The sequence below is a fragment of the Peromyscus leucopus genome, chromosome 13 (genome assembly GCF_004664715.2).
Source record: "Peromyscus leucopus breed LL Stock chromosome 13, UCI_PerLeu_2.1, whole genome shotgun sequence".
In the NCBI taxonomy this organism is placed as follows: Eukaryota; Metazoa; Chordata; class Mammalia; order Rodentia; family Cricetidae; genus Peromyscus; species Peromyscus leucopus.
Genome location: NC_051074.1, coordinates 10774968 through 10799630, shown reverse-complemented (window position 1 = coordinate 10799630; position 24663 = coordinate 10774968). Strand labels below are relative to the sequence as shown.

Below are 24663 nucleotides of genomic sequence, written 5' to 3'. Positions count from 1 at the left end.
CATGGTAGGTTCAGGATGTTCCCTGTCCTCCGTGACTGTAGCCTGGGTCAGTCTGCAGACTCAGAAGCAACTTCACTTTTCCAGCTACTTCTAACTAGTTTTCCTACAAAGGTAGAATTTGCCGCTCCCTTGTTCTAGTGGTTAGCGCTAACACAAATCTGGTTAGTTTGTCTTCCAGCTACACACTGCTATACCGGTCATGCTGTATCCTCTGATCTTAGATGCCACTAACTTCAATGCGTGCTAGCTTCAGGCACAAAAGTAAAGCTATAGTGGATCTAAGAAGTGACCTGCTGTGGGATGGTCTGTATGTCAAATTTCTCTGATTGGTCAATAAATAAAACACTGATTGGCCAGTGGCCAGGCAGGAAGTAGGTGGGACAAGGAGAGAGGAGAATTCTGGGAAGCAGAAGGCTGAGGCAGAGAGACACTGCCACCCACCACCATGATCAGCAGCATGTGAAGACTCCGGTAAGCCACCAGCCACGTGGCAAGGTATAGATTTATGGAAATGGATTAATTTAAGCTATAAGAACAGTTAGCAAGAAGCCTGCCACAGCCATACAGTTTGTATGCAATATAAGTCTCTGTGTTTACTTGGTTGGGTCTGAGTGGCTGTGGGTGACAAAGATTTGTCCTGACTGTGGGCAAGGCAGGAAAACTCCAGCTACAGTGACCCTTCCCCAGGGATGGATGAATCAAAGAGGGCATCCCTAGCTATTCAAGAGGAGAAAACCACAGCCCTTTTGCCCACCCCTAACCCTGGGAGCTCCAGAAAAAAATGCCCAGCGGGCGCAAGAGTAAGGTTGGCATTAACCGGAAGGGTTTGACATACACCTGCTTTGGGACTCCACATTCGCTCTACCTATTTGGACCACGCTAGTGGTCAGGGTGGCTACAGCCTCTCCCTCTTCAAAGACCTACTACCGCCACATTTACTTCCTAATCCCCATGTGAAGACATACTGGGAACCCAGGAAGCACCAAATATGAGGGATGTGATGAGCCAGAAGTTTACAATGAACTTTATGTGAAGAACTTTCTAGCAGCAGCAGAGCATAATTTAGATTTTTTTTTTTTTCCTGGAAACTGACAACAGCAAAAGAGAAGATAGGTGTGTTCAACTTCCCAGGCAGCCTGGACTCTAGGTCATGAGACTGGCCAGAGTCCTAGAGGATGGCGTGTAGACCACACGGTGTGCCTGTGACTGAAACTTGCCTCTCTCACTTGAGTCTGGGTAAAGTCCCACAGCCAGAAAGGTCAACTCTGCAGACAATCATAGCCCATCACACCTGCTTACCAACCAGACAGGCCTTCAGGAACAACATAAGCTGGGTGTGGTGGTGTTTGCCTTTCATCACAGCGCTCAGGAGGCAGACGCACAGGCAGGGGGATGTCTGTGAGTTAAAGGTCTGGTCTACAGAGTAAGTTTCAGGATAGCCAGAGCTAAACAAACAAAAAAAAAAAAAAAAGGGAAAAAAAAAAAAAAAGCAAGGAAGATGATCTGTCCTGGTCTGTTACCAATCCAAGACCAGCTTGGTATGACAGCAGATTCCACTCAGCCCCGTGTGAACAAGTGGTGGTGCTCTGGGTCATCGTGGTGACTGGTTTGGGGCTGGACAACTCTGTGGTAGCCCTCACAGGACACACACCACACAGGGATCCATCCAGTAACAAGATCACATGGCACACTCTTCCCAGAGCTGCAACAGGGTGGGTCTCCACCAGCCACCACGGGGCAGCCGAGATTTGGCCTGTTCAGGAGTGGGAAAACTGCCCACCCACCCACTCAGTCTGTCCACAGTGAGCTGGTAGGAGACCAGAGAAGAGCCAGACAGCTGCGTCTGCTCTGCTCACCCCACAGAAAGGCAGCCCAGCCCAGAGGGTCCTCAGAGTTGGCTCCCGGCTAGCCAATGAGAGACAGTAAGTAACCTGGTCTGTTGCAGGTGCCATCAGATGGGAGGCCTCAAAGCCCCGCCCCCAACCCTGCGTGCCCAAGATGAAGAGCTCCAGTTAGGCCTGAGCAGGCAGAGTCTTATAGGGGTTCAGGATGCCTTTGGGGTCCAGCAGGGCCTTGAGCTGCTGCATAAGCTTCACGGCCACAGGTGGCTTGCTGTAGCCGAGTACGTTCTTCTTCTTGAAGCCTAGGCCGTGCTCGGCACTGACGCTGCCCCGCTGCTCCGCGGTCCAGGCGTACACATAGGGCTCCAAGGCGGTAAGCAGCTCCTGGCTGAAGGCTTCTGCCGTCACGTTCAGGTGAAGGTTGCCGTCCCCTGGGGAACGCGGGAACAGTTAGGCTGGGCAGGCCCCGAAAGCTGCCCCAAAGGTCAGCTCACACTTCTAATACCTCCTGAGATGTACTGTCCCCCTGGCCAGGGGACGGCACCCTGCCCGCCCTTGGTTCTGAGCCACAACCCTTGCCCGTGCCTTCAACCCTCCGTGACTATGAATCGGAGCCGCTGAGCCCCATCTTAGGGTACTTGGGGCAAGTGAGCCCCTGCTCAGAGCCAGGTGGGAAGCAGCAGGAAGTCCACAGGCACACTGCTCCCGCCCCCCCCCCCCTCGTCCCCGCACATTTCCCACGAACTGAAGACGTCAGAGACTGGGAGGAATAAACAAGCCATTCCTGTCAACCCACACCAGGACCGAAAGCATCACTTTCCCACCCTCCCCAAAATGACTGGAAACTGACTTTGGACTAAAGAGACAGGCTGGTGAGAACCATTCCGCTGCCCAGCAGAGGTCCTTTCAAACAATACTTGGAATAAGAGAAACAGTAGCAGAGTGTGGTGGCGCACGTCTCAATCCCAGCACCAGCATCCGGGAGGCAGAGACAGGTGGATCTCCATGAGTTTGAGGCCAGCCTGGTCTACGGAGTGAAGTCCAAGCCTGGGGGGGGGGCTGCGGAGTGATACCTTGTCTCAAAAAACAAAAACAAAAACAAAGAAGAGAGAGAGAAAGAAAGCAACGGCATCTTCTCAACCCAGGACTTGCGCCCTTTGCTGGGACCAAACACAGAACTCAGCTGGCTGACAAGTTAGCTATGGAGGTCACTGGAGTGACACTGGTTTAACAAATTCTCTCTTACACCCGAGGAAACTGGAACTTTTGCTGGGTCTCACAGCCGAGTTAATATAAGATGGCATAGTTGACCTGATACCCTGCCAAGTACTCTGCCTGTGTGTGTAGCCAACCTGCCGCTAAGAAAACAATGTAACAACCAGCTTTAGGTGACTTGGACTTTCCCCATGTAATCAGATTTTACAACCTAAATCAATACATAGGTATAATCTTAAATAACTCTTCCATGCCCCTGACTCAGAGGGCAACAGGTTATCTGTATATATGTACGTGATGGCAATCATTTGCTGAAAACAGCCAACAGGCTGAGAAACAGCCGGAAATAACAAATCTCTGGCATAAATGTCGGAGGCAGCACAGAGAGAACTTGATAGTGTACGTTCACAATGCTGTTTGTTTGACTGAGTACTCCGGGGCCAGCTGGGGGAGGCTGGAGAAAATAACGTAATTGATTGGGAAATTCTGTTAAAAGATTTTTGTAAATTATCCCTCATTCATTGCCCGTGTGACCTTTACTGGGCTGTTCAGTAAACATAAAGTTCTTTGTTAGAGACAGACAGACAGACAGCAAATTCACAGTCAGACATCAGGCAGGCATAAGTAAACACACCACAGAGAGACCACAGACGAGACACAAGAGAGGTGGGGAATTCAAACTTGGGCTTGTTCTTGGTGGAACTGATTCAGGGGCAAGCATTCAGCTCCTTCCTGAATGCGACAGCGGTGTACTTTAGTGACCGTGAGGCTGTGTGTAGTATGTTTCACTCAGTTTACCACGGTGTGACCGTGCAGCTAACAGGGCCAGGCCCACACTGCTCACCCAGGTGCCCGTATCCCACCACATGCTTGGCACGAGGGCCGAGGCGGGTGCGGAGGTCGATCACGAGGTCATAGAGCCGCTCCACGGGGAGGGAAATGTCATACTTGAACACGTAGCCGTCACGACTGAGTGCCTCGGTGATCCTCTCCCGAAGGGCCCACAGCATCTAGGACCATGAAAGGAAACAGAGCACACCTCATCAGGGCTCCTGGGGCCAGGGTCACTGAAAAGGTGTGGCTTTAATGCCGGTCTTCACAGATGCAGGCAGGGAGGCTGGGTGTGCAAAGGCCTGGGCGTGCAAAGGCCTGGGCTCTTGGAGGGACCAGTGGAAGCTGGATGGGGAAACCAAAGCAGAGCAGAAGGGAGCCTGAGGCAAGCTGTTCATTCAGAACTGTTCCATCATTACTTGGCTTTTGTACACTGAAGCCCACAAGGACAGAGACCTATCTGCCCTCTGCAGAGTCAGCCACCACCCACCACCCTGTCACCCCACCCAGGACCTCCACCCCTGTGCCAGTCCCTGTAGAGACCCCATCATTTCAGGGAATATACCAAGTAAAACATCTAAAAGATAGGGACTTCCCCTGACACATGCTGGGTGTGTGTGTGTGTCTGTGTGTGTTTTCATATACTACATGTGAAGGTGTGAGGACAACCTTGAGTACTGTTCCTCAGACAGCATCCTCAAATGTTCCTCAGGGGTCTCTGAACAGCCTGGAACTCAAGGAACAGGCTAGGCTAGCTAGCCAATAAGCCACCAGGGTTTGCTATCTCCACCTCCCCGGTACTCTGATTAGAAGCACATCCCACCATGCCCAGCTTTTTACAGGAGTTCCAGAGATCAAACTGTGGTCATCGCACCTGCACAGGGAGTAATCTCCACAGCCCCTCCTTCTCTCTCTGCCACCTCATGCCAGCTTTAACCCTGACCAACAGTAAACCAGAGCCCCTCACCACCCTTCAGGCTACAGTCAAAACCCAAATCTCCCCAATTCTCCCAATTTTTTTTTTTTTTTGCCTATGTCTGTGTGTGGGGTGTGTGTGTGTGTGTGTGTGTGTGTGTGTGTGTGTGTGTGTGTATGTGTGTGTGGTTTTTAGAGACAGGGTTTCTTTCTTTGTCTTAAAACTCGCTCTGTAGACCAGATGGATTCTCAAACTCAGAGATCCGCTGGCCTCTGCCTTCCAAGTGCCGGGATTAAAGGCGTGCACCACCACCACCGCCCAGTTCTTTGTTTGATGGGTCGGTTTGTTTTGGTTTGTTTTGCTCAACTTTTACAGCCATCTAGGTCACTGCACGGGACTGCCCTATGACCTACTCGTCAATCCCCACCACGGGCACATCCAGCTCTGGCAGGAACACGGTAGACACTGTACTGTGATGCCTCCTGCTAGTCCTGACAGCCACCAGGCCTGGTCTCCCTAGCCTGTCCCTGTGCCCTAACTCTGCTCCTCTCCCACAAATGGCCCTAGGGGATATCTTCCTACCTTCCCATCTCATCAGCTGTTACCCTCACCTCCCTCCAGGGCTCCGCTCAAGGCAGGGCTGACTGGGCAGTCACTGCGCTGGTGTGAGCTTTGCGGTGCTCAGCCACCAGGTCACTGCTGAAATCCAACCAGTGGAATACCTAGTTCTCACAAGTCACAGAGATATCCCACATGTGCTGGGAGACATAAGGGATACACGGAGCCGGGTATCCGGCGTGAGCCTCCAGCAGGGTGAGGCCGGGAACGGTCTGTATAAGGAGTCAGGGGCCTCTGTAGTGAGGTCAGCCCTCCGACCACAGCCATCATTTAGCTATTATGTGCCAGGCTGGAGTAAACAAGCTGCCCTTCGAAAGGCCACAGTTTCTCTCACATGTAGCATCTGTATTTAACTGTATATACGTGTGGCACGAAAGCAGAAGAGAAGCCCTTTGGGACAAGCAAGGGGGCCCATGGGAAGAAGGAAGGAAGTGCTGAGGTTGGAGGCAGGGAAGAGATATGCGTCAGGCACAGTTTGTACGTCTAGCAATGTCACAACACAGAGCAATAGAATCTTTCATAAGAGCAAGGACAGAGGCCGGAGGCCGGAGAGATGAGTCAGTGGTTCAGGGCACTTGGTGCTGGTTCAGGGCACTTGGTGCTGGTTCAGGGCACTTGGTGCTGGTTCAGAGCACTTGGTGCTAGTTCAGAGCACTTGGTGCTGGTTCAGAGCATTTGCTGCTCCCGTGGAGGACCCAGGTTCTTTTCACAACTGTCTGTAGGTTCCAGGAGATCTGGCACCCTCTATAGGCACAAGGTGTGCACTGCGCATACAACACAAGCAGGCAGAACACTCCTCCATGTAAAATACAAAAGAATAAATCTTAAAAAGCAAAGGCAGAGCGTGAATCATCTTAACTTTCCCAGACTCCTCTTTGGTCCTAAGGTTATCTGAGCTAATGGCCGCCTGATCCTTCCACATTAGGCAGAACTCTACTTGTGCAGGCAGAAGCTTAGTTAGGCAAGAGGTTCAGACTTTCTGGGGCATTTACTTCCCACAAGTCAGACATGCGCGGGTAAATAATCCTAATAAATTCCTTTATGTCGCCAGCTAGACTTGACTCTTCCTTCAGACTCCTATCTGAAGTAAATGCATGTCTATGTCTTCCTGGGAAAGTCATGTGACAGCCTCCTCAAAACAATGACACTCAGGATGTCTCTGGATCCACACAGGGCCCACCTTCTTAGGACATGTCAGGAAACCCACCGCTGGGCCAGCTCCGTGGGTTAAAGCATTTGCTGTGGCAAGTCTGATGGCCTCATTCAGTCCTTAGAATCTAAGGTAAGAGAAGAGAACCAACTCCCAAAAGTTGTCCTGACCTCAACGTGTTTGCTGAAGCATATTACCCCCCACCTCCTCCCACACACACACAATAATAACTTTTTAAAAAGGAAAAAAGGCCAGAGAGATGGCTCAGCAGGTAAAGGCATTTGCTGTGTAAGCTTGGCAACCTGAGTTCAATACCCAGAATCCACATGGTGACAGAAGGAAACTGAATCTACAGAGTTTTCCCCTGGCCCCATACACATGCCATAACATGAGTACACACATGCACATACACGTGCACACACACAGAGTAATAAATTTAAAAAAGACAACTCAGGGCTTCTGGAGGAAAAAAAAAAAACAAGGACCAGAGGTCAGGGCAACTCAGGACTCCCCAGGGCCCTCATTCAACATGAAAAGTCAGCAGAAACATCTTCAAAACCACCCTTGCACCAGACAAAGACATTCAAGGACCAGACTCCAGAAAGGGGTCGTTCTAAACTCAAATCCAAGTCCAACACCAGTTCAGTATAGAGCAGGATGCTGAGATACCCCAGTCTCTCCCAGACCTTTCCTAGGAAACCCCGGAGGGGACATGGGAACCTTGAGGACTCAGAGTGAGCAGCTCTGCCATCAGGAGCATAAAAGTACCACATCAGGATAAAGGAGGAAGTTAAGGCCGAAATCGGGTGGAGAGTCCCATTTTCATCACCAGCAGCCCCAAAATACAATAGACTATATAACAGGCTGAACCTAGAGGTCAAAGCTCAAGGGAGGACTCAGGGGTTTTTCACACTCCCTAGGTGCCTTCCTTTTTTCTCTCTTCAAGGACCAACGCTGGCTGCTCCCTGCAGCCTCTCTGCCCTCTGCTGGCAACTCACCATACTGCAGACAGCAGGACCAGAGCCAGACACTAGGAAAATAAAACTCGCAGTTTAGGGGGTAAGCAGCTCCCAAACAGATAGATATGCCTCCTGCTCCTCTGTCCCCGCTCCAGGAGACCAAATGGCTTCCCGACAATATAGCAAGGCTGCTGTGGGATATTCCTTCACACTGTGTGAGTACATGCCGCTGTGACTGGTTTAAGAAACAAGCTGACTGCCCAATAGCTGGACAGGATAAAGTTAGACGGGAAAACCAAACAGAATGATGGGATGAGGAAGGGCAGAGTCTGGAGTTCCCAGCAGATACAGAGGGATCAGGAGATGAACATGCCATGCTAATAAAGGTACTGCTGGGTGGCAGGGCATAAATTAGGAATAAGGGTTAATTTTAAATGTAGGAGTTAGTAGCCAGGTGGTGGCGGCGCATGCCTTTAATCCCAGCACTTGGGAGGTAGAGGCAGGCAGAGCTCTGTGAGTTTGAGGCCAGCCTGGTCAACAGAGCGAGATCCAGGACAGCCATGACTATTTCAGAGAAAACTTGTCTCGAAAAATTTAAAAAAAAAAAAAAAATGTAGGAGTTAGTAAATAAGCCTGGGCCATTGGCCAAGCATTTATATTAAGTCTCTGTGCATTTATCTTGGAACCAGCAGTTGAGACAGGAAAATTACTCCTACATAAGGCCTGTTCCTTAGGCACCCTATTCCCCAGGACTTGTTGGGCCTTTAGGCTTGCTTTCCTTAGCCCTTTCAGTTCTTTCTGCCTCTCCACACTCTAGACAAGTCTGTGGGGAGCTGTAGCCAACTTACACCATGCAGGCTGTAGGTGGGAAGATGTGTGGGGATATTTTGCTAATGTTAGTGACAATGATCTAGATAGCAAGAATACATTTTTTCACTACAAAGAGGTTTTCTTTTCTTTTTTTTTTTTTAATGCTGAATGCTGTTTATTGAAGGAGGGAAGAGGTCTTAAATACAGGCTCACAGCACAATGGGAGAACCCCGGAGGGCAGAAGTTCGCTACTGATGTTTTACAATCTTGCATCTAAGTTGTTAATGCCCATTATGCAGGATACACAGACAAGGAACTTCCCTTAAGCATTTAGGAGGGTGGAACCCGGCAGGGAATTAGCATAGGGAGGATATCAAGGTCAAGGTCAGCAAGCAAGGCAACAGTTACCCAAAACGGGGGCCAGGGCCCTACAGGTCCCCCTTTCACTAAAAAATGAGCTTCTGACTTAGGTTGCGTGGGAAGTCAGCAGGTCACCTTACCTGTCATGGAGACGCCTGCCCAGGCCACACAGGCACTCTGTCTTAGGTTGGTGAATGCCCCCCAGGCATTGCCCATCTCTGAATATTCATTATCATACAGGCTCAATCGTGTGTGAGTTGCAGAGTTAACTGCTGCCAAAGATCTCAAAGTGGCACTGGGCTTGCAATCTGTGTGTTCGACACAGAAAAGACCAACAGAGGTCCTATCCCACCCATAGCCAGTAGGCTAAAGGCAACTGAGCCATTCCCTTCCTTAACGAGCCTTACTGCAAATTGGAGTCCTTGTAAGATGATATCCCAAAAGCAAATGGAACTTGAGTTTATAAATTTATAATTTTAAAAGCCAATCAAAATGTATATAACTATTGTTTTAAATTTATCATGCCCGATAAAATGAAAGATTAATTAACTGTTGTAGCTACTTTTGCTGCCAGGGTCTCCACTGTGCTAGCTGTATTAAGCAATTATGAAATGGTAATCCCCAGAAACAGTAGCAGCGGTGGCTGCCACTGCTATAACAGCAACAACAGCAGCAGCAATGTCAAATTCTCTTCTGGAGTGTGTGGCATCCACTGACATGAATACAACTCCAGGAACACGAACCACCGAGGCCCATTTTTCTTGATCCCAACACGACTTAGGCTGGCAGCTCTTCTGGAGAATCCAAAAGCATGGCTACAGTGAGGTTTTCTAACTATACCAGGAACCCAGTTGTAGCTTGACTACACGCTACATCACTGCTAGACAGCTAAGGTCCTAGCTATGGGACTAGGAGGGAGAGAAGGCAGAAAGCAGTGTTACATCACCTGGACTTTCCTCTGGTCAGTGGCCATAGTGCCATCGCTCACCAGGCCAGAGTTCAGCACCTTCTCCAGGACGTTGGTCAGCTTCTCAGAATCATGTCCTGCACGAGAGCCTGACGTCTCGACAAGGACATAGAATGGACTCTCTACAAGGGAGCAGGAGATACAGTGTAAGCCCCAGTTCCACCTGCTGGCGTTCAGAGTTAGAACCACTTCACTCTAGGTCACGCGGCAAAGACAACGCTTCCAAGATGCTAAAGGTGACCTATGAACAGGAAGCATTCGGGCAAGCTAAATTTCACATGGCTTAAATGTAAGTTTTCTGCTGGAAGAGAAAACAGACCGAAGGTGACCCTCTGTGGGAGGCCTCACCCTGTTCATTCTCAGCCTCATGGCTGGGTCCAGTTGGGTACCTCCCCAGAGCCTGAGGTGGGACAGGGCCAGCACAGCATGGCAACTGTCGGCTCTAAGAACGGGCTTGTCTACTGTTACATGTTGTTTTATCTAAGTTGTTCTATTTACCAATAAAGACTCGGGAGTCAGATGTTGGTGTGAAAACCTGCTAGATCAGAGATGGCAAGAAGCAACCAGCTAACCTTCCTAATTGGCTGGGAGAACCAGCAAGAGCGTCTCTTGTCTCTCCACTTGTCCCCAACCTTTTAAAAAGGCCCACGAGCCTATAAGTCCCTCCCTACTCCTTCTCTCTATCCATCTTCTTGGGTCCTCCATACTCTCTACAGCTAATTCTTGTCAGTTAGTCACTGGTTCTACCCCCTGATCCAAGGTTAATTTTAATAACACAGTCTCAGAGTTTCACAGTGTGATCAAATATCCCACCATAACACTTACAAAACTCCAGAACCCCAGGGAAAGGCCACCTGTTGGTAGACGATAGCTTCAGACATGGCTACTACATGCTAGAGGCCATAATTTCCACCACAAGAACTTGCTGTTTAAAATTAAACGTGTATCACTAACTTATTCAGGGGCACTCACTGTCCCCTTAAACACAACATTAAGGCTTCTTCCAGAACGATAAAAAACGAGTTCATCCTACTACAGACTGAATACCAAGTACTAACAAAAGCAAAGCTTTCCTATACACAATGAACCATGGCCACACAATGCTCCTTGCCCATCTGCCTGCCTGGGACATGCCACTGCCCCAACATGCCCCACGGTGTCAAAGCGGCAGGGCAGCACTGCCCAACTGCACAGGGGTTGGTACCTTGTACTGGGTTGGTCAGGTGGAGGTGCTGTCCAACCAACTGCATGCATTCAGAATCCATGAACTCAAATGCAGACAGGATCTCACCCAGCATCCCCTTGCAGGTGCTGAATGTCTGCAGAACCTCAGTGAACCCAGGGCAACCTGCAACGGGACACAGTAGTACATCAGGCACTACAGAGAGAAGGACAGCGGGACCCAGGGCCTCACCCACCGCCTGGCCAAGTCACCCCCTTCTCAGCAGCAGCAGCAGCAGCAGCAGCAGCATCAACTCAACTCACAACAAGTGGACAACAAGTAGAGAGTGACTGTGAAGGGTTTGGTGCTCTAGAGAATACTCCACAGTTCAGCCCACAAGTTCACTTCAAGGTCCCAAGATCTGAAACTATGCCTAAGAACTGGCATAGAGCACTCACAAGGGCAAAGGAATCAGAGAGGCACATCCTGGTAAAGTCTGTCAACATGGGTCCAGAGCCAAGAGCCATCAGAGATGGTCATTTCACTCACCCGTCAGCAAGAAGGTCTAAGCTGGTCTCAGAGGTTCATCAAACACTCAGCTATGGACACCTGAGATCTCTGCGGTGCTACAGGGCTGGGGGGCCACAGCACAGCCCCGGGGTAGCTGCTCCCAAGTATGGAAGCAGAAAGGAACCAAGGGACTGTATCCACAGGTAGATGATCCAGAAACCATGTGGTAGGAGATGACACTCCTGTACTTTAGAAGATCCAGGACCACCGAGCAAAAGCAACACAAACCCCCTGCAAGAGGAAACCACACTCGCCCTAGGCTTCTAGGAACCAAACAAACAATTGAGAATCAAGGCTCTGCTTACAACCCACGGTAGCTCAGAACACACAGACAAGACGCTATGAGAAACCAGGTCCTCCACGACAAGAAATGCTCTTGGATGCATTTATAGAGAACAAGAGACTGAGAAATGTCTGGTGTGGCAGATAGATGGAGAGTTAAAGAAATGGCCCATAAACAATGTTGTGATAGAGACTTTAAAAAGATAGAATACCTGGAGGCTGGGGAAATGGCCCAGTCTTTGGTAATGTGCTGGCTGTCCAAGCAGAAGGACCTGAGTCTCATCCTCAGCACCCACATGAAAAGTCAAGCATGGGGCTGGAGAGATGGCTTGGAGGTTAAGAGCACTGGCTGCTCTTCCAGAGGTCATGGGTTCGGTTCCCAGCACCCACACGGTAGCTCACAAGCATCTGTAACTCTAGTTCCAGAAAATCTGACTCCTTCTTCTGGCCTCCATTGGCATTGCATGTACATGGTGCACAGACGTACATGCAGGTAAAACACCATACGAGAAAGGGGGGGGAGGGAGAGAGAGAGAGAAAGGGGAGGGAGAGAGAAAGGGGGAGGGAGGGAGAAGAAGGGGAGGGAGGGAGAAAGAGGGGAGGAGGGAGAGAAGAAAGGAAGGAGGGAGGGAGGCAGGGAGGGAATAAAGAAAAAAGCCAGGCGTTGTGGTGTACACATGGAATTCCTGCACTGAGCAAATACAGATGGATCTCTGAGGCTCACTGGCCGGCTAGCTTAGTCTAATCAGTGATTACCAAGACAATGAAAAATCTTGTCTCAAAAAAAAAAAAGAGGTGGAACAATACCCAAGGTTGGCCTCAGGACTCCACAAGCATGCACAGAAATGTGTGCCCCACACACATGCACATGCACACACATCCACACAAATAAAATAAATAAATAGATAAAGGACATAATAAGAACAAACTGGGAAAAGACCACAAGAAAGACCTAGAGCCTCCTCTGGTAGGATGTGGTGAGTCAAGCATGCCTGTCTCCCTCCAGAACTCCAGCTTAGTTGAATGAGTCAGCTGCAGACAGAAGCTAGATAGGAATCGGAAAGGGGTAAAGGAGAAAAACACGAACCCCCAAACCACGTCAGCAAAGGCAGGCCCTAGACAGAAGCTGCCTTCATGTCCGCTGTATGGAAAAGGAAGTCCAATGGTGTGAGAGCCCTCTGCATGGAGAAGCTACAGCCAACTGTGGTGAGCTAGAGCGAGGGGGAGAGAGAAAGAGAGAGACCAATGGCTCCACAGCAGCTTCCACCACGCCCCTGCTTCTCTCAGAATCACATGGCACACTTCTTAAATCCAAGCACGGTGGGACAAAGAAGAAAAGAGCTTCAATTTTGTTAGAGTGAAGTGTGTTCTGACAAGAAACAGGCCGTCCTCACTTCTGTTTCAGGCTACACTCGGGACAACTGGAGGGCCAGGACCCAGATCTCCGGACAGGAAGCCGAGAGGCAAGGAGCAACGGGAGCCTCTCGGCTTCCAAGTTCACACCACGGTGTCCAGAGCGGCTGCCCACTCTCCGCTGGTGGGCTCAGAAGCAGGCTGAGGGGACCTACCGAGGAAAGCCACATTCACAGCCTTGGGCCTGGGTGGGCACAAGATGGATACAGCAGTGATGATTCCCAGGGTGCCCTCTGACCCAATGAACAGCTGCTTCAGGTCATAGCCCGTGTTATCCTTCCTCAGGGAGGTCAGGCAGTTCAGGATGGTCCCATCAGCAAGCACCTGGCAAGAAGAAAGAGGCCTTCCTGCATCAGCCACCCTTCCCTTCTCTGGAGACACTGACCCAACTCCACCCCCCCCCAAAAAAAGCAGCCAGCCATAAACCCTCGGCCACTCCACCCGCCCCACCCCCATTTACTTCAGGATGAAGCCTGGGGAGGAACAGAACCTGCGGTGGATTAATCAGACTGAAGGGAGGACTTTTCTCTCTGGTTAGAGCAACACGCTCCCAACCTCATCTTCAGCCAAGAAGGTCCCTGTCTGGCTGCGGGAGGGAAACCCACCCAAGGCAAGGAATACACAGGGGACCCATCTGTGGAGGGCAGGGATCACAGCTGGAGGGAGGGGGGGGAAGCAGAGCTGGTCCAGTGAGGGGCGCGGCTAGGAAGAGCAGGGAACACAGATGAGGAGGGCCAGGAGCATGGCCGCAAAGGGAGGGAACACATCTGGGAGAGGCAAGGAACCTCCAGAGCCGGGACGCCAAAACACAGCTTGGGGGCAAGGAACACACCTCAGAGGCAGGAAGCCCAGGAAAGGGGAAGGAGGAGCACAGCTGGTGATGATAGGAGCACAGCTGGAGACAGGAGGAGCACAGCTGGATAGGAGGAGCACAGCTGGAGACAGGAGGAGCACAGCTGGAGACAGGAGGAGCACAGCTGGAGACAGGAGGAGCACAGCTGGAGATGACAGGAGGAGCACAGCTGGAGACAGGAGGAGGAGCACAGCTGGAGATGATAGGAGCACAGCTGAAGATAAGAGGAGGAGCACAGCTGGGAGGACTGAAGAGCAGAGAACAGCCCTGCCTGGAGGTTTCCCCCACATCTGCCCTAGGTCTCAAAGGCATTGCTGGTTCCCATGGTACATCTGAGACTTGGTGGCTAGTACTTCAAGCCAGAGGCTTACTGAACTTTCAGGACAGTAAGTACAGAAAAACAGTAATAGTAGTAGCCGGCAACCAACCAGAAAACAGCTACTGGGGCAGTGGGACTAACTGGAGAAAGCATGGTTTTATATTTGCCCCGGATACCTGGGTAGATAAGACAGAAGCTCTGCCCTTAGGACCCACCAGTAGGTGGTAAGGAAGTTAGTCTTCATTGTCCACTTTACCGACAGAAACTCGGGAGCTGGGGGATCACTTGGTGGGTAAAAATGCTGCACAAGCAGAGAACCTGAGTTCCAATCTTCGGCACCCATGTAAAAAGCTGGGTCTAGAGCCTGTGAGATGGGTCGGGGGCAAGGGCACCTGCCACTAAGCCTGGCAACCCAGTTCCATCCCATAATCTACATGGCAGAAGGAGAGAACCAACTCCCACAAGCTGGCCTCCACATATGTGCCATGGTATGCACACACATGAACACATACAATAAACATGGAGAGCCAGGCATGGCGGCACGTGTCTTTAATCCCAGCACTCAGGAGGCTGAAGCAGGTGGATCTCTGTGAGTTTGAGGCTGGCCTGGTCTACAAAGTGAGTTCCAGGCCAGCCAAGGCAACAGAGAAATCCTGACTCAATAAACAAACAAACAAATAAATGAGAGAGCTGGACATGACCATTTGTGCCTATAATCCCAGCACTGGGGGGCAGAGACAGCACTCCGAGCGCTGGCCAACCAGTCTAGCCAACTGGCGAGCTCCAAGTTCAATAAGAGACTCTATCTCAGAAAACAAGGTGAAGAGGTATAGGAGACATTCAAGGTCTCTCTCTCTCTCTCTCTCTCTCTCTCTCTCTCTCTCTCTCTCTCACACACACACACACACACACACACACACACACATACACACACACACACATACACACACACACAGAGGTTGATCAATTTTTAAATTTAAATTACCATGGAGCACTGGACCTGTGGTGTCCATGTGGGTGTTTCCGGAAATATTTAACTAAGGTAGAAAAGCTTCCCTTGAATGGGGACAGCAACAACCACCCCCAGCTTGGTTAAAATGGGCTGAGCACCCGAATTCATTGCTTTGTGCTTCCTGACACAATGTAACAAGCTCCCTCACATTCCTGAGGCCATCCTTTCCCCATCGTGACAGGACTGTGTCCTCTCACACCGAGTCAGAACAAACCCCTTCTCCCTTACATTACTTGTCAGTTACTTTATCCCAGCCCCACAAAAAGTAGCGAATATAGCAAGGGTTCAGGGAAGGGGCCTCAAGGGCCCAGGAGCTAAGCTGGCAGGGGTGTGACTTCCATACCAAGTTGGCCTTAGCTAGCCTTCTTCATTCTCCAATTCCTGGAAGTCTGGCACAAGTAGAGTGTGGCTGCCTGAGTGAAGTGTCCCCTGGCGGCTCCTTATTTGGCCTCCACATGTCCCTGAGGCACCTAGAGCCAGTAACCATTACAGCAGGGTCCCCAACCCGGAACAGATACACACTCACCAACATAGGCCCGTGTCCTGCCACCACTGCCAAGACAACAGCCTCAGACTGAAGCCAGGGCATCCCCAGGGCAGGCGTGCACCTTGTCGGAACCCAGCTCACCACTTCCAGGCCCAGGACAGTCCCTCGAAGCGAGCCATAGCGCAGAAAGCGCAGGCCGCCAGCATTGGTTGCCACGTTGCCCCCAATGTGGCAGCTGCCCTTCGCTCCCAAGTCCAGCGGCATGATGAAGTCTCGCTCCTGCACATAGTGACTCAGCTCCTCCAGCACACAGCCTGCCTGGCAGACCAGAATTCCTGCAAAGAGCAACTGAGTTACCAACAACGTCTGGCTTTCTAGGGGTGTGAGAAGGCTCACTGCTGAGAAACCCCAAACTCCTCTGTAGGTAAGAACCTCCCAGAAGGAGTGTTCTCAGAAGTCAAGGAAGAAGGATGTCTTCCTGCTAATCAGGAAAAACAAAAAAAACCAAACTTGGTCCTTTGTAATTACAATATAAAACAAGGAAAACTAGGAAGGCCAAAATGGAGAAGAGTTCTTGTAGAACTAAGGGGAGTGAGTGGAAGAAAGCACAGTTACCAAGCAGCGGCCTCAGCTTGGGGGAGCATTGGGCTCCCTAGTTACATTGTTTACTTTTAGGTGGTGAAAACCATTACTGTCAGCAGCAAACAACAGTCCCCCCACAGCAATCCAGCCTCAGTGTGGGAGAAGGCTATGACGCCCCTTTACAGGTATCACTGCTCGGCCATACCTGTCCACGACCAGCAGCCATGGCAAAGTCTGGTCGCAAATAGACTTGTGTGACACGTCCACAAGTGTGAGCCACCTAGTGACTTACAGCACACACAAGATGGCCCTGATGCAGCTGCCAGTTCTGTCCTAGCCAGGACCACACACATACACACACCACACACTCACACACACACACACACACACACACACACACACACACACCATACATATACATACACCACACACACACACACACACACACACACACCACACACACACATACACACACACACCACACCACACACACCCACACACACCCCCACACACCACACACACACCATATACACCACACACACACACACCATACCCATACATACACCACACACACACACACATACACAACCACACACCACACACACCACACACACACACACCACACACCACACACACACACCACACACACCACACACACACACACACACACACACCACACCACACACACCACACACACACCACACACACACACCACACACACACACACACACACCACACACACACCACACACACACACACACATACACCACACACACACACACACCACACCACACACACACACACACACACACACACACACACACACACACGGATCAACACATTTGCTAGCCTAAGCACAGTCCCAGGCTAAGGAGGAAAGACATCCTCATCGGGCACTAGGAAGGACAGAGGAGTTCGGAGCACACAGACACACAAGCTTACCAGATACATCATGAAAGCTGATGACCTGATTCATGAGGGCAGTGGACAGGATGACTTCATCAAAGACGGGGACGCTGCCCCCCACCATGCCAGTGTTCCCCCCCTGTGGGTTCACAGCCAAGTTCCTCTTATGGCAGTGCCTGGGACACACACAGTATAGACATTGAGCCAACATCCCCTTGCCCATACAACCCTCCCATCGCCAAAGGGCGGGCTACCAAGCTGACACCTGTCTCCCAAACCTGATCTCCTTTCTGGGCCTTCCTGCTACAGGGCCTCTTCCCCCAATACCCTGTGAAGAATTTAAGGGACAGCCCACCCCAAGTTGTACCCAGAGAAAGGGAGGCTGCCATGGTCTCTGGGGCATGGGGAGGTCTATGTGGCCTAATTCTAACACCTTCAGGGCCCTCTCATGGTTTGTAAGAGTCAGTGACACCACCTGTACCTCCACCACCCTGGCCCCTCTAATCCCACTGCTGTAGGCTGAGTTCTGAGCCTGGCCCACCAGCCCTTGGGCTGTGCCTCTGAGACATCCTCTAGCCGGGTACTCATGCAGATAGGGATCTGGGGAAAGGTATGCCCTTGCCCATAAGCACCCAGTGAACCCCAAGGAAAGCAAACTACAGGGATCTACTGGGCAGGTATGCATGTGGCCCATGGTGTCGTAAAGCACTGACTGAAGACATCTCCTCATCTAAGAATGCAGGATATTTCCTCTTACCTGAGGATCTGGGACACTTCCTCAGAGGTCTGGGGCCTCAGCAACACTTTGCTACAGCCTGAGACAAGAATAAGATTCGTCAGAGCACATGGAGGCATGTGGCTCAGGCACAATCCTTCTCTTTGACAGGCGAAGGTGATGCAGACCTCTGATCCCAGCACTCGGGAGGCAGAGGCAGGTAGATCTCTGAGTTCAAGGCCTCCCTGGTCTACAGAGTGAGTTCCAGTTCAGCCAGGGCTACACAGAGAAACACTTGTCTCAAAAGAAGAAAAAATAAAGAAGAAAAGACAAAAAAGAGTGTATAGGTATCCTCCTTGCCCTAGTCTCTCCAGGTCCTCTCCCTGATAATCCACCTGTCCTGGCTAATTCCTAGTTTATGTCAACTTGACACAAGCTAGAGTCATTTCAAAGAAGGGACCCTCAATTGAGAAAATGCCTCCATAATAAGATCTAGCTATAAGGCATTTTCTTAATTGGTGATTGATGGGGGAAGGCCCAGCCCATGGTGGGTGGTACCATTCCTGGGCTGGTGGTCCTGGGTTCTATAAGAAAACAGGCTGAGCCAAGCCATGGAAGTAAGCCAGTAAGCAGCATCCCTATATGGCCTCTGCATCAGCTCCTGCCTCGTTTCCTGCCCTGTGTGAGTCCCTGTCCTGACTTCCTTTAATGATGATCAGTGATATGGAAGTGTAAGCCAAATAAACGCTTTCCTCCCCAAGTTTCCTTGGTCATGGTGTTTCATGACAGCAATAGTAACCCTAACTAGGACACTGCCAAAGGACCATTCCATCTCACCACTCACCCATCTCAAGCCTGGCTGCCCAATGCCCCTGTTGCTCCCTAGCATTTTCCTGGAGAACTCATTAGGACTTCAGTATCTACTCATATTGGGGACAAATCTATGGTGGCCCACAGAGGCTCCCTAGTAAGACCTTACTCAAGAGAATCTGAGCTTGCAGGGCTGCATAATGAGATGACTTGGCCATAGGTGTGGTTACCAGGTGTTTTGAAGGGTCTACCCTTGGCTGTACATTGTGCTTTGATCTTGAAAAGGGGAGGTCTTTTGCCTCTCCTCTTGGCAATGTATAAAAAATCCATCAGAATAAACCTTGAGGCGGCTGGATATTGACCCAGGGCCTCCCGAAGCCTGTGTCTCTGTCTTTCTAGTTGGCTATATTTCTATCTAATTTTCTATATTTCTATCTAATACTTCTTCATTCCTCTCTCCTCCCCACAAGAACCCTTCAACAGATCAAAATCTGACTTGCTGTCTATTTTCATAAAGAAGAAACACAGTCATGTCCATAGTTTATGCATGTCCATGGCTGCCAACACCCCTCCAAACTTCTATTTACCTTGCCTCTACACCCACTAGCAAGGACAGACACTTCCTCCATCTACTGCAGGTAACCCGCTTGCCACCTGGAGTCCCACACCTGTGCAGCTCACTCGTGAATGGTTCTCCACTCCTGCTCCCTGCTGCTCATTGCCTTTCTCCCCCCTACCCCTTTCGACCCATCTTCCCCCATCATCCCCATCAGCTCCATAAACCAGCTAAAATGCTCTCATCTCACAACAGAAAAAGGAAAACAAACCTCCTCCGGCCTGGACTCCTATAAAATGCCCTCACTTCCCCAACCGCTGGATGATAGTGACCATTCCAGGAAACACCCAAGAGAACTGCCTCCTTCCTCCAGCCTGGAGTCAGCTCCAGCTTTTGTCTTTCACCAAGGTCACTGATGGGGCCCACAGCTCTGAGTCAAGTTCACTGATGGCATCTAGCTCAATCAGTAATCACACATAGCAATCTGTGCCCCCTCACTGAGCCTTTCCCCACTGGCTCTACACCATACTCCTGTGGCTCCCTGCTGTCCCTTGGTTTCTCAGTCTCCTCAGCTGGCTCTTCTTCTCCACTAACAGTCTTGGGACCCAGTGGCCCCAACGCTGGACTCCAGATTGGCCTGTCCCTCAGCCCAATGGCTGCATCTATCTGTACAAACCCAAACTCTGTTTTCTCAGAGGACTGGCTCTCCTGTGCTCCTTTCCACCCAGTAAACAGAGATCCAGGGTTCCAATGTCCATACAGCTGTACTATTGTTCCTCTTTATCCCATCAACAGACCTAGCGACAATTCTTTCCAATCCCCCTGGAACCTGTGATGTCTCAATTTTTATCAGGTCTTTCCAGCAAGAGACCATCCATGCAGTATTGAACGAGGATGCCTGGCTCCCAAGTGTCCCCATTTCCTGTCCAATGCATTATTTTCTGTATATTGTTGCCGAGTACTTCTCTTTATAGCAAGAATATCATGATGTGTTTTCAAGTCGGATGAAAATCACTTCAGAAGAGAAAATGAGATGTAGTTACTCCTTGGCCTGGACGACTGAGCACTGGAAACAGGTGCACGAGGAAGAGGCTCATAGCACCAATGTGCAACAGGTAACAGCATGATCACCATTCAAGCACCCCTCTCTATAAAGATACATGGATCCCCACAAAGATGGAATCTTAACCTGGACCCTATATGAATGGCTTGATATAGAAATAAGCTCTTTTAAAAAAATTTTTTTAATGTATTTATTTTTATTTCATGTATGTTGATGTTTTGCCTGCCTGTATGACTGTGTGAAGGTGTCAGATCCTCTGGAACTGGAGTTACAGACCGTTGTGAGCTGTCATGTGGGTGCTGGGAACTGAACCCCAGTCCTCTCAAGAGCAGCCAGTGCTCTTAACTGCTGAGCCATCTCTCCAGTCCAATACAGAAATAGGCTCTTGACAGGATAATTAAGATCTAACGTTGAGTGCTGGAGATGGCTGAGGAGTTAAGAACAGTACAGAAGACTAGAATTTGGTTCCCAGAACCCACACCTGGACGGCGTTTCTCTGTGTAGCCCTGGCTCTCCCAGAACTCACTCTGTAGACCAGGCTGGCCTTGAACTCCAAGATCCGCCTGCCTCTGCCTCTATGCTGGGATTAAAGGTGTGAGCCGGGCTGGAGAGATATCTCAGTGGTTAAGAGCACTGTCTGTTCTTCCAGAGGTCCTGAGTTTCCCAGCAACCACATGGTAGCTCATCTGTAATGAGATCTGGCACCCTCTTCCGGCATGCAGGCAGAACACGGTATACATAATAAGTAAATAAAAATCTTAAAAAAAAAAAAAAAAGAAGGTGTGAGCCACCACCGCCCAGCTAATAAATCTTTTTAAAAAACAGACAGAAGAGGACAAAGAATTGAGGCAACATAAATACAGAAGCAGAAGCAGAGGGATGCTCCCAGGAACACCTGGGGTCACCAGAAGTTCAGAGGGCAGGAAGGACCCTCCCCCAAAGGCTGCAGAGAACACCTGATTTTGGACCCCGGGCCTCTGGAACTGAGAGGGGTGCCTTTGGTGGAACTGTAGGCAGTAGTATCTCAAGCCCTCACTCCAGCCAAGGGCTGCTTCACTTTTCAATCTGCCCATCTGACTCTCTGAAGACCTCGGTGGTGTCTTCCAAGGCACTGAAGGCATACTCACAGTGAACCCTACTCCCCTCACCTACACTGTCTTCCTGGTCTCTGCCCTTTGATCTTTTACTCCACTGCCCAGGTCCTGACTCACCCCGGAGGGCCCTCAGCCAGTCCACATTGCATGCTTCCAGTTGCTCTGGATCTGTGATAACTCTGCCGGGTATGATGCGCTCAAAGGCAGCCAGGTCCTCCTCAGACACAGTAGAAAACGGCAGGCGTTGCACAGGGTATCGCTCAGGGGTTAGCATCACCTCAGGGCTGCCAGAGACCGAGGAGTGCCCTCTGCAAGCCAAGGGTCTGTATGTATCCCCAGGGCAACCCAGCCGCTTCTGCCCCACTGAGGCTCCCTGAGTGTACGTCCTCCTCCATCCTGGAGACGCCCAGAGGAGCCTCGCAGAACATCTAGGCACCAAATGGAGCACCATTGCTCCTGCCCTAAAAAATAAGCAAATAAGTAAATAAATTGAACTTTCGACTCATGAGCAATGAAGTAATGGGAAAGCCCCACAATGGCCTCCTTGCCACATCTGAAGTCACATACACATTGCCTAGAGCAGCGGTTCTTAACATGCAGGTCACGACCTCTTTGGGGTCACGTATCAGATACCCTGCATATCAGCATTTACACTACAATTCATAACAGTAGCAAAATTACAGGTATGAAGTAGCAACGAAATAATTTTATGGTTGGGGGTCACCACAGCATAAGGAACTGTATTAAAGGGCCGCAGCATGAGGAAGGTTGAGAGCCACTAGGGTAGAGGAAGAGTGTGGCTTGGCCCTAGAAAGATGCGGGTAAGGGGTGTCAGGCTGCAGGACACAGAGGATGAGATCCGTAGAAGGGTTCGGTTCTGAATGACTGGCCCAGCATAACAGTCCAGTGAATTCACTGAGTAGTATACTTAGTGGTGGTGGTGCATTCTCTCTTGGGCGTTGTATTTTAGCGTTTGCAAACAGCGACCGCTTTTCCAGGCCCTCCCCTTTAAAACAAAACTAGGTTTTAAGGCACCGAAAGGGAAGGTATCACGGAATCGTGAACCCAAACGAGTTGAAGGCAAATTTCACATTCTACCTCTACTTTGCCACAAGTTTTAAAAAGCCTGGGTAATCAACAAAAATGTCCTGGAAGGAAGGGAAATGAACTGCGACAGTGCATACCGGCTAGGGTAAGGCCGATCACACAGGTCGCTATCCACAAGCTGCTACCTTCCAACTAAAGGCTCTACTTGGCTGTCGCTTCCGCCTTACCTGAGACGGAAAAAACACACCTCAGCATGCGCGAAGCAAGCGCATGCGTCATGTGCTGTGACGTCCGGGAGGACAAGCTATTTGCATTTCCAGCCACCACGGCCTGGGAGTGTTGGGGGTGGAAACGCCGCACATGGGCTCGCACCGCGGCACTCCCGGCTCGCTCCCGACCCTTGCAATCACTTGACAGGCCACAGCCCGGGGTGCATAGACCCGGACACCAACGCCCACCGCCCTGGAACTGCAGCCGGCCCACTACGCACCCTAGCGTCCGTCCGACTGCAAAAAAAATGTGTCCTCTCCTGCACCCAGGTCCCCACCCCACCCCCGGCACCACCGTAGGCCTTGACCAGAGGAGGTGGAGCGAGCGACTGCGCATGTGTGTCGGCCTCCCCGACCCCGCCCTTCCGCCCTGACTCCACCCTCCCAGTGCTCTGGCTGTGAGCTCCCGTGGAGACCGTTCTGCTTTGATCAGAATCCGACACCAGGCAGATGTCCCAGCACACGTGGGCACACATGTAGGCATAACACTCATACATGCAAAATAAAAATATGTAAAATAAAAATAAATAAATCTTGAAGAAAATATGTCAGGGCTGGGCGGTGGCACTCGGGAGGCAGAGCCAAGGCGGATCTCTGTGCGTTCAAGCCCAGCCTGGTCTACAGAGTAAGATCCAGGACAAGCTCCAAAGCTACACAAACTCTCTCAAAAAAAAAAAAAGGAAGAAAGAAAAAGAAAAAATATGTCAGGTGGTACACACCTAGCACTTGGGAGGCAGAGCCAGGCGGGTCTCTGTGAATTCTAGCCCAGCCTGGGCTACAGAGTGAGTTCCAGAACAGCCAAGGCTACACAGAGAAACCCTGTCTTGCTGACCAGTGTCTAGAAACTCAGCACTGTCCAAGGGAATGTCTAAGTCAACTCAGTAAAGTATATATTAGCCCTGAGTCCTATGTGAAAGTCCTAATCCTTAATGTGACTGGGAACAGGGCCTACATGTACATAATTAAGGCTAAGAGGGACTTACGGTTGAGACCTGCAGGACTTGTTAGAGCAACACTATGGACTGAGGATGTAGCTCAGTGGGTAGAGCGCTTGCCTAGTATGCTCAAGGTCCTGTATATCACTATGTAGGCCAGGCTGGTCTGAAATTAGCTATATAGACCAGGCTACCTCAAGCTCAGAGAGATCAGCCTGCCTGACCCCCCAAGTGCTGGGATTATGGGCATGCGCCACCACCATACCTGGCAGTGCAGTAATCCCAGCACCTGGGAGGTAGAGGCAGGTGGATCTCTTGTGAGTTCGAGCCCAGCCTGGTCCGTGGATTTCCAGTACAGCCAGAGCTACATAGTGAGACCCTGTCTCAAAAATAAGTAAGAAATTAGAAGCGATGCTAGAGAACTCCCTTCCTACCTAGCCCCATTCACCTCGCCACGTAAGTGTAGTGGGAAGGCAGCCGCCTGCAACCCAAGGAAAGTCCTCAGCAGGTGTCAACCCTGGTTTCAATCTCCAGAACTGAGGGGAATAAGTTTTGTTAGGCACCCAATCTGGGGTCTTTTTGTGTATGTGTGTGTGGAAACTGCCCCACCAGACGAGGGCAGTTCTCAAATGGATGCCGACAATCTCAACAATTCCCCAGGTCTAGGTTCCCGCTCCAGGGGAGGCACAGCACACATCCGGCAAGTGTTCCTACCAGAGAGACCGAGGCAGCCCCACCCCTCAGTGAAACCTCACAGAGCAGACCCTAGCATTCCCATTCACGCATGCGTCTTCGCGTCTTCCTCGTGTGTGTGGAAACCCAGCCCTGGCCACTGACCTCCCTGAGGGCCCAACCAAAGCCAAGTTCAGGATCCTAGGTCCACAAAGTCCTTCAGTGGCACCCTTGACTGAGGAAACGAAC

At 50.6% G+C, this 24663-nt stretch overlaps 1 protein-coding gene across 3 annotated transcripts; it reads right to left on the bottom strand.

The window, feature by feature from the left end:
• Positions 1-998: 998 nt before the first annotated feature.
• On the bottom strand, positions 999-23125 carry D2hgdh (D-2-hydroxyglutarate dehydrogenase). Of its 3 annotated transcripts, none has more exons than XM_028890639.2 (10): positions 23029-23125; positions 21609-21952; positions 18011-18068; positions 17290-17429; positions 15907-16100; positions 13250-13418; positions 10872-11015; positions 9647-9789; positions 3901-4066; positions 999-2272 (listed from the first exon to the last, which is right to left on the bottom strand). In XM_028890639.2, exons 2-10 carry the CDS (start codon positions 21940-21942, stop codon positions 2013-2015), a joined length of 1608 nt encoding a protein of 535 aa, XP_028746472.1. In that variant the 5' UTR covers positions 21943-21952; positions 23029-23125; the 3' UTR covers positions 999-2012. The 3 variants fall into 3 exon arrangements, with proteins under 3 accessions (XP_028746472.1, XP_028746473.1, XP_028746474.1); XM_028890640.2 differs by lacking the exon at positions 23029-23125 and adding an exon at positions 22766-23013; XM_028890641.2 differs by lacking the exon at positions 23029-23125 and adding an exon at positions 22676-22758.
• Positions 23126-24663: the final 1538 nt, after the last annotated feature.

Bases quoted from the DNA above. Each gene is read 5' to 3' on its own strand.
- D2hgdh (XM_028890639.2), bottom strand. From the start codon at position 21,942: ATGGTGCTCCATTTGGTGCCTAGATGTTCTGCGAGGCTCCTCTGGGCG. The intron at 17,430-18,010 runs GTAAGAGGAAAT...TGTGTGTCCCAG, and splicing joins GAAGTGTCCCAGATCCTCAG to GCACTGCCATAAGAGGAACT. The intron at 2,273-3,900 runs GTGAGCAGTGTG...CGCGTTCCCCAG, and splicing joins GGTGGGATACGGGCACCTGG to GGGACGGCAACCTTCACCTG.